The sequence below is a fragment of the Pristiophorus japonicus genome, chromosome 3 (genome assembly GCF_044704955.1).
Source record: "Pristiophorus japonicus isolate sPriJap1 chromosome 3, sPriJap1.hap1, whole genome shotgun sequence".
Classification (NCBI taxonomy): domain Eukaryota; kingdom Metazoa; phylum Chordata; class Chondrichthyes; family Pristiophoridae; genus Pristiophorus; species Pristiophorus japonicus.
The window spans coordinates 285,488,364-285,498,209 of NC_091979.1; the positions used below are offsets into that span (position 1 = coordinate 285,488,364).

The 9,846-nt window shown below is 46.5% G+C and overlaps 1 protein-coding gene across 1 annotated transcript in view; it reads right to left on the reverse strand.

The window, feature by feature from the left end:
* The window catches only part of bnip3 (BCL2 interacting protein 3), a 52,890-nt gene extending 44,423 nt beyond the window's left edge, over window positions 1-8,467 (reverse strand). The window contains exon 1 of the mRNA XM_070876781.1: window positions 8,215-8,467. Coding sequence (XP_070732882.1) covers window positions 8,215-8,254 — 40 coding nt within the window. The 5' untranslated portion in view covers window positions 8,255-8,467. The remainder of the gene's footprint in view (window positions 1-8,214) is intronic.
* Window positions 8,468-9,846: the final 1,379 nt, after the last annotated feature.

Genomic DNA, 9,846 nt, shown 5'->3' on the forward strand with positions numbered 1-9,846 from the left:
AAGAAAGCAAATGGCATGTTGGCCTTCATAGCGAGGGGATTTGAGTACAGGGACAGGGAGGTGTTGCTACAGTTGTACAGGGCCTTGGTGAGGCCACACCTGGAGTATTGTGTACAGTTTTGGTCTCCTAACTTGAGGAAGGACATTCTTGTTATTGAGGGAGTGCAGTGAAGATTCACCAGACTGATTCCTGGGATGGTGGGACTGACCTATCAAGAAAGACTGGATCAACTGGGCTTGTATTCACTGGAGTTCAGAAGAATGAGAGGGGGCCTCATAGAAACGTTTAAAATTCTGACGGGTTTAGACAGGTTAGATGCAGGAAGAATGTTCCCAATGTTGGGGAAGTCCAGAACCACGGGTCACAGTCTAAGGATAAGGGGTAAGCCATTTAGGACCGAGATGAGGAGAAACTTCTTCACCCAGAGAGTGGTGAACCTGTGGAATTCTCTACCACAGAAAGTAGTTGAGGCCAATTCACTAAATATATTCAAAAGGGAGTTAGATGAAGTCCTTGCTACTAGGGGGATCAAGGGGTATGGCGAGAAAGCAGGAAGGGGGTACTGAAGTTGCATGTTCAGCCATGAACTCATTAAATGGCGGTGCAGGCTAGAAGGGCTGAATGGCCTACTCCTGCACCTATTTTCTATGTTTCTATGTTTCTAACTCACAACCACTGGCAGTTATTCAACCATGACAGCCACATCACCCAAACATATTGCAGAACACTCACTGACACACATCCCTCCTTCTTGCAGAAGGTGGCGCATAACAGGAGGCAGCAGAAAAGAACTGAAGGAAGACAAGTACGCCTGCATGTTTTAACCCCCATTGAGGAGACAGTGCTGACCATCAAGGGAATGGGCATCACTGAAGCCGTGGCCACTGGCAGGGTGGGAGGGATCAATGAGGAGAGTATCTGGATACTTAATCCTCCTGCTCTCATCTCACTTCTCCCTCATCCCACAATCACTTCTGACTCACAAGTTGCAGCTGGTATAAGCATGCACTTCTTACTTTCTCCTCTTACAACAATCTTGCCCCTTTTTCATTTTAGATACCCACAACCTGCAACCTTTCCAGTTAGAGGAGGAAGAGGAAGACAGGGAAGATGAAGAGACACCATGACTCAATCTTACACTTGCAGCCACCAGCTCAGAGACTGCCAGTACATGCATTTTAGAGGCTAGGCTAGAGGAGGCATCTGCACGCAGTGGGACACTGGGCACAAGTGTGCAGACGTCGAGGCATGATGGGGTGGGGATGGAGGGAGTACAATGCAGGTGCCAGCTTGCCAGAGGGCGAGGTCACACACTAATTCTGATGCAGAGGAGTCAGATGAGGACTTTGATAAGCCAGGCTACAGAAGAAGGCTGGTGGGTATACATAACCAACTGCTTGGTGCACTGGAAAGCCTAGTAGAAAGCCTGTGCACAATGTCAAGGAGCATGGAAGAGTCCATCACCAACTTGGCACAGGCCTTTGTGCAGAGCTTGTAGCCCATCCTTTCCAACTTGGATCGGGTGTTCATCTCCATCAGCACAGCTGTGGAACCCACCATGATTCAGTGTCTGATTGCCGATGTCACAGCTTCTATTACAGCACAAACAGCTGCCATCAAAGGTCTGAGTGCTGTAGTGGAATCTCAAACTGTCGCTATCGTAGCTCTGGATACAACTTGTCAGAGAGGCTTCCAGGGCATCACAGCAGTCCATCAATCTGTTCTCCAACAGATCAGGAGGATTGCTGAGGTGCCGCCCCAGGAGAGTGGCAGTGGCTCCATGGAGCATGACTCTCCTTTCCTCTCTCAGGATGATAACATTCTTGCTCCCATCCCTGTCATTCCACCAGTGCCCTTGCTGCTGCCTGTCAGCCAGCCAGTTCAGACTGCTGCAGCCCAGGCCAAGATGATGCAGTCTGAAGCGGACCCAGAGCTGCTCATGGTTACCCTCCCCAGGGCTATCTGCAGTCTCCTCAATAGAAGGTCAGCATGCTTCCTGCAGCCACTGAGGAAGCATCCCATAGGAGCACTTGGCAAAGCCACATGGAAGACAAGCACAAAGGAAAAGGGTATTATGCAATGATTTCATTTATAAAATTGCATTGGAATGTGCATTTTCTGATGGTTTCTATTTTTGTGTTGTCAGAAACAAGATGATGTGATGGTCAGTGATAGAGGAAGGGTAAGGTGTAGGGCTGTTGATGAATTGGGAGCTGTAATTGAAGTTACTGGTATTGCTTGTGAATTATTTAATCATGTAGAGCTCAGGCAGAAAGGGGCTATCTACATTGTAACCTCCCTTCTTCTTCCCCTTCCTCCACTTCCTGTTGCACTCCGTACTCCTCCACTTCCACCTCTACAGCTTCTCACCCGATAAGTGGTGGCAAGGGCTGTTTCCTTAATGGTGAGGTTGTGCAGTATACTACTACAAGTCTGGATACCACTCAGCTGAGTACTGCAGGACTCCTCCAGAGCGGTCCAGGCAGCGGAAGCATTGCTTGAAGACGCCGATGGCATGCTTTATAATGTCCCTTGTGGCAGCATGGCTCTCACTGTAGGCCTGCGTGGGTTCCGGACCAGAGTCATTACCCATGTTATGAGTGGATATTCCTTGTCGCCCAGTAGCCAGCCTTTGACTTGCTATGGTGGGTCAAATACAGGTGGCACAGAGGACAACTGCAGAATCAAGGAATCATGACTGCTACCAGGATAACAGGCATTCAACTGCATGATGCACTGCCTGTGGTCGCACACTAGTTGCACACTGAGGGAGTGAAATCCTGTTCGGTTCATGAAAATGGACGAGTTCTCATGAGGCAAACTCAAGGCAATGTGCATGCAATCAATGACACCCTACAGCTTGGGGAAGCCTGCAATCCATGCAAACCCTTGTGCTCGCTCAGCCTGCTTGTCTCTGGCAAGAGGGAATGAGATGAAGCTGTCTCTCTGTGTATACATCATAGGCAGTCCCTCGAAATCGAGGAAGACTTGCTTCCACTTCCAAAGTGAGTTCTCAGGTGACTGAACAGTCCAATATGGGAATTACAGTCTCTGTCACAGGTGAGACAGACAGTCGTTGAAGGAAAAGGTGGGTGGGGAGTCTGGTTTGCCGCACGCTCCTTCCGCTGCCTGTGCTCGTTTTCTGCATGCTCTTGGCGACGAGACTCGAGGTGCTCAGCACCCTCCCGGATGCTCTTCCTCCACTTAGGGCAGTATTCGGCCAGGGATTCCCAGGTATCGATAGGGATGTTGCACTTTATCAAGGAGGCTGTGAGTGTCTCCTTGAAATATTTCCCCTGCCCACCTGGGGCTCGCTTGCCATGTAGGAGTTCCGAATAGAGCGTTTGCTTTGGGAGTCTTGTGTCCTGCATGCGGACAATGTGGCCCCCCAATGGAGCTGGTCAAGTGTGGTCAGTGCTTCGATGCTGGGGATGTTGGCCTGATCAAGACCACTGTCGTCAGCGCGTCTATCCTCCCAGGGGATTTGCAGGATCTTGCGGAGACACTGTTGGTCGTATTTCTCCAGCAATTTGAGGTGTCTACTGTATATGGTCCACGTCTCTGAGCCATACAGGTGTATACTTAGCCTCAGTGACATCTCTTATGCAGCAGTTCACTGCAAACTGTGAGATGTTGCTTCTGTCTCCAGCAGCAGTCTGGAAGGAGCCAGACGCATAACAGTTAAGTGTCACGGTCACCTTGACAGGCACAAGCAATGCTGTCCTTGCCCTACTTTGAGGTTGCAAGTGTGGTTGCAGCAGTTGGCAGATTTCAGTCACGACCTCTTTAGTGAAGCGAAGACATCTCTTGCATTGGTCCTTGCTGAAGTGAAGTGGAGGTAGGAGAATTGCTTCCTAAAGACCCTCGGCGAATATGGCCTGCTGAGAGCTTTTCTCCCCCTCTTCCGCCTCCCTCTTCTAGCAGCTTGTCCTGCTCTCTGTGTGGTTTCTGCTCACTCTCTCAGTCATGTTCAATTTCCAGAGGAAGCCTTCCAGGCCTCCCATGTCTGGAAGCAACTTGTTTCAGCACAAGCTTTTATATGAACAGAAAAGTACTTCAGCAACAGCCATACCACTAATTGTAGACTATTCAAACTTCAGCCTTATATAGGAAGGCTCCAAAAAACACATACAATTGCACTAGCAGCCAGAAGAAATAATCCAGCAACCAACCTATAAGTAGTTCATGATTCCTTTAAATAGCGCTGGTGGGAGGGGGGTCCTTCATCCCATTTAATGTCACGTTCAACTATGTGAGATTAAGGCTGGAGTATGCAGTTGGAAAATGGCGGCGCTCGCATCAAATCATGTCATTAGCTGCCTGCTCTGCATGCTGCAGGTGGTCGTTAGGTGCATAGCCGCAAACCCCTTTATCAAGATGGTATCTGGCATACGTTCCATTGGAAGTGTGTGCGTGCATCTCGGACCCCATTTGAGCACCAGGTGGCTGCATTGCACAGCCCAATTTAGCTCCCCTTGTATTTACTATGACCAATTTTCTACTAAAAAACCTCTATTTCATAATTAAGTTCAACATTTTGAATCTGGGTAGTCTGAGCAAACCAGTTTGATCCGGTTCAGCAGCCAATGCCCAGAATAGTAACAGATACAGCAGATTCATTATTACCTACATCTCTGCAGCTGATCTGGAATAAGGAGTTGCAGGGAAATGGGCTGTGTGCACATCAGTGTAATTATTATATATAAAATATAAAAAAATGCCCCTGCGGAAGAGGTTAGAATGTACTTTCTTTTGAAAAACAGAAATTAAAGACTCCTGCTCCTTTCTGGATTAAAAAAAACTGCTCTACAAACACAGTGTATTCATTAACTTATATGTACACAGGCTCCTTCATCTAAAATAAAGCAGCTGTCACACTGTTTTGCCTAACTGCACTCCTTAATGCAGCCCACCATATTTTTTTCTAGATTCCAGTTTGAAATGTTGATGTCAGTAATTTAACATGGGCTGTGTAATATGTATTCTCTCTAGCTCTCTCTTCCCTGCCTGCACCCTATGCAAACTATAATTACATTGAGCCTCTCACACAATTATTAAAGGGGCTATTTCCATTCCATACGGACCCAGTACACCATATTGACTACGTCACTCGAACAGTTGTTTTCTGTTATTGTGCACTCTCTAAAAACTCCTAAGCGATAAAAGTTCCCCGAGAAACCAAGCTGCCATCAATACACAGATGTCATAAACTAATTAATTGACATAGTTGGTAAATCAAATGACGGTTTTGTTTCACCTTTTAAAAGAAAATTGGTGCTAATTTTCCAAATGTGCACTCCCGGTGCAGAACCTCAACTACCAGCTGCGTCTATTGGGATGTGCGACCACACTCCCCTCAATTTTCTGTCTATTAGCAAATAGTGGGAATTCCTGATGTGCGCTTCTGGGGGTGAGGTGTGGTAAGCCTGCCTCACTTTTATTCTATTTAATGCCCTAATCTGAACTCCAAAGTGAGTTGCTTATATTTGTTTCTGATTATACCCATTGTATGGTATAAACTGCAGGATATAGGTATCTTCCACATCATTAACTGCTTTGCCACCATTCTCCATCCAAACAGCAATCTTTCGCTAGCCGAGATTATGCGACAGCCCAGCCCAGGCCAAAGAGCTCATCATTCTGGCGCTGAAAGATCAGTTGGCAAGGCATGGTTGAAGTGATGTGAGATGGACATTATTCATCCCTCCATTTGCAAGCACCCATTAAAATTAATGATGGAAAATCTTGGGGAAGGAGGAGGAATACAAAATTCCCAATAAGTGTTTTATTTTTCGTTCATGGGATGTGGGCATTTCTGGCAAGGCAAGCATTTATTGCCCCTCCCTAATTGCCCTTGAGAAGGTGGTGGTGAGCCGCCTTCCTGAACTGCTGCAGTCCATGTGGACAAGTGTTCCTGGTAGGTTAGCCTCCACACTAGGAGAGTAATTTTGAAAATTACGCCTTAAGAGGTGTAATATAATGCCAGCAGTACTACCGGTACTATCGATCATCTTATTAACCATTACAAAAGTAGATACCAAACATTACTATGCAATTAATTATTTTCTATTTGCTCAGTTTCTATTGTTATCTGCAAATCCTGCCTGCCTGTTTCAAATTAATGTCCATATAAAATCACACAGCACTCACATAAGCATATGTTTAACATATCCAGAATTAAATATGGTGCTAGAAACAAGCACAGCTGGGCAGCAAGTTTGGTACGCACCACAACTGATGTCACCTCCTGGCACGTGGCTACAGGCAGGATCATGGTGCAGTGGCCACAAGTGCAAGCAGCAAAGACACAGCTTGATGTTTGTAATGATGTTTGGGTGGCGATGGGAAACTGGTAACTATATCATTACTGCCCAAGAAGCATGGGATGGAGAAAGAGTGCACATAAAGCCTGAGGAAGTTGTTGATTGGACCGAGACCATGAAAAGGAACACACTGTCTGGTGCTTTTCAAACTCCACATGTTGCTCATTCAGACTGGCATGTTCTGCATATATATGTCTATATGCGTACTGGTGGGAAGAATGGGATGTGCCATTACATCCTGTTGTGAGAAATCTGCCCGTTTACATTCTGCAAGTCGTTATCATCCGCTGGGCAACACCCGAGCATGGATTTCAGAAAGTCGGAGGGGAGAGGGGGGAAAATAATGATAAGACCGTATATAGCTCAATCCAGCAGAATGCAAGAGATACCTGTCAGGCCCAAGAGTCCAGAATTCCAAGGTCAGCAGGCTTTAGATGTCTGTCATAGCAAGATTGTGTCCCAGTCTGACACAATTCAATCAGAGGCTGGGCAGCCTACTTCCAAAGTGCTAATAATCCTGAGACTGGAAGATCATCTGGGATCAGGAGTTCATATCCTTGGAAAGCAGAATTAGGAAGTGCTTTGCCCCAATCTATGGGGGAGGGGGGCAGACAATCTAGGCCACTGTACCTGGAAGAGACATAGAAAGCAGAGGAATACTTTGATCTTTGCTGTTCTTGTTTTCTTCAACAGTGACACAGGCACGCGGTCATATTCAAACGTTACTGTAATGCATATCAATTAACAGTGGAACAGCCATCCCAATAAAGCGGGAAATTCATAACAGCTGTGCACAAAATAATCACTTTATCTTGTTGAATATTTTGTTGGTGAACAGTTAAAGTCCATTTGTGACAAATAAGTTCCAAGTAAAGGTTCACAAAAGATATGCATAGTTAACCTACTCCATTACCAGGATTCATCATGGCCAGTAATTGGTTAATAAGTTTGCTACACATGAAAAGAGGAAAAATGTGTAACCGTATCCGGTTGTCTGCCATGGTGATTCTGTTTACATACAGCAGCACTGTTGTCATCCGTTAAAAACTCACCATTGCTAATCTGCTTTGATGACATAAGGAGCAGAGTTTACTGATAGTAAACCCAAGGATCATCAACTCAGGGTTCAATTTCACCACAGATCAACAGAGCTGGTCACCTATAAACCGAAAGATCAATAAACCCAAATCCAGGATTCAATAGACCCAGGAATCAATAAACCCAGAGATCAATAAATCCAGGAATCAATAAGATCAATAAATCCAGGATTCAATAAATCCAGGAATCAATAAGATCAATAAATCCAGAATTCAATAGACCCAGGGATCAATAAATCCAGGATTTAATAAATCCAGGACTCAATAGACTCAGGGATCAATAAACCCAGTATTTAATAAACCCAGAGATCAATAAACCAGAGAGATCAATAAACCCAAATATCAATAAATCCAGGAATCAATAAGATCAATAAATCCAGGATTCAATAGACCCAGGGATCAACAAACCCAGAGATCAATAAGACCAGCATTTAATAAACCCAGAGATCAATAAACCCAGGAATCAATAAACCCAGAGATCAGTAAATCCAGGATTCAAGAGACCTAGGGATCAATAAATCCAGAGATCAATAAACCCAGGATTTAATAACCCCAGGTTTTAATAAACCCCACCAATCACAGCTTGTCCAATCGGGGGATCGATAACGCCACAGAGAAATAAAGATCGGCGGCACCAGGGAGCAGCCAAACTAGGGTTAGCAACCAAAACAGTACCCCGGATAATGTGTGGGCAGAGGGAGAGCAGGCTGGGTGTGAGAGAGAACTGATCCATCCCCTCCCCTCCACACCCACGGCCCCGGCCCACCGTCTCTCCGGCCGTGCTCGCTCCTACCCTGCAGGCTCTCGTCCTGATTGCTCTGCCGTTCGCTCATGTTGCCCGTTCTGGAAAGTTCGACCCCGGCCCGACCTGACTCCGACTCCTGTCCACCTGGCTCTGTTTCTGACTCCGATCCCCGGCCTGACTCCGGCTCCGGCTCCGATCCCCTGCCTGACTCCAGCTCCGGCACTCGGGCCCGCGGGCTTTGATGAGCACACGTAAACAAAGTGACATCAGCGCCCGGTGGAGCGGCGGCCAATCGGGAGCGAGCGCTGGGATCCGCCCTAACTGGGCCGAGCGCGACGGGCGGAGCTTGCGGGGTCGGGGGCGGAGCTGCAGATGATCAGATTTTGGTTGGGGTGGCTGTAAATGGACTGATTGCGGAATTCTGAGATCCCAGCTCATCTGATGCTGAAATCTTCGTACTGAAACCTTCAGTGCACTCCTGGCTGGTCCATCATCCTCCATAAACTTCAGCTCATTTAAAACTCCTGTTCTCCCTTTTACACCTGTCCTTGCTGACCTACATTGACGGGGCTCAGGAGAGGCGAGGGCCCAGGGGCTGCACGGGCCAGCCCACACTGTGCTCTATGGATAGTAGGAGCATGCGTGCGCACTAGGTCCATGCAGCAGAGCTTGGGCTCCAGTTGTCTTGGTTAACCCTTGCCACTGGATCAAGACCTAGCTCTGTCAAGCCCGTGTGGTGGCTACGTTAAAAAAATCCATGCACAGGCATCTTCCACCCTTCAGGATGTAGCTCGACATCTGGAATATTAGGTCCTTCATTGAAACACCTGTGAACTCATCCTTTTTTGGCGTGGAAGCAAGTCATCCTCACTTCAAGGGAGTGCCTATGATGACCTGAGAAGAAATAAGAACATAGAAGCAGGAGTAGGCCATTTGGACCATCAAACCCGCTTCACCATTCAATAAGATCATGGTTGCTCTGATCATGGACTCAGCTCCACTTCCCCTCCCGCTTCCCATAACCCTTTACGCCCTTATCTCTCAAAAATATGTCTATCACTGCCTTAAATATATTCAATGACCCAGCCTCCACTGCTTTCTGGGGACAGAGAATTCCATAGATTTACAACTTTCTGAGAGAAGAAATTCCTCCTCATTTCAGTTTTAAATGGGTGGCCCCTTATCCTGAGACTATGCCTCTTAGTTTAAGTTTCCCCTATGAGTGAAAATATCCTTTCTGCATCCACCTTGTCGAGCCTCCTCATTATCTTATATCATTATCTTATATGTTTTGATCAGATCAGCTCTCATTCTTCTGCACTCCAATGTGTATAGGTCCAACCTACTCAACCTATCTTCATATGTCAACCCCCTCATCTCCGGAATCAACCGAGTGAACATTCTCTGAACAGCCTCCAATGCAAGTATATCCTTCCTTAAATACGGAGATCAAAACTGTACGCACTACTCAAGGTGTGGCCTTACCAATACACTGTACAGTTGCAACAGGACTTCTCTGCTTTTATACTCCACCCCCCTTGCAATAAAGACCAATATTCCATTTGCCTTCCTGATTACTTGCTATATCTGCATACTCACTTTTTGTGTTTCATGCACAAGAACCCCCAGGTCCCTCTGCATGCAACACTTTGCAATTTTTCTCCATTTAAATTATAATTT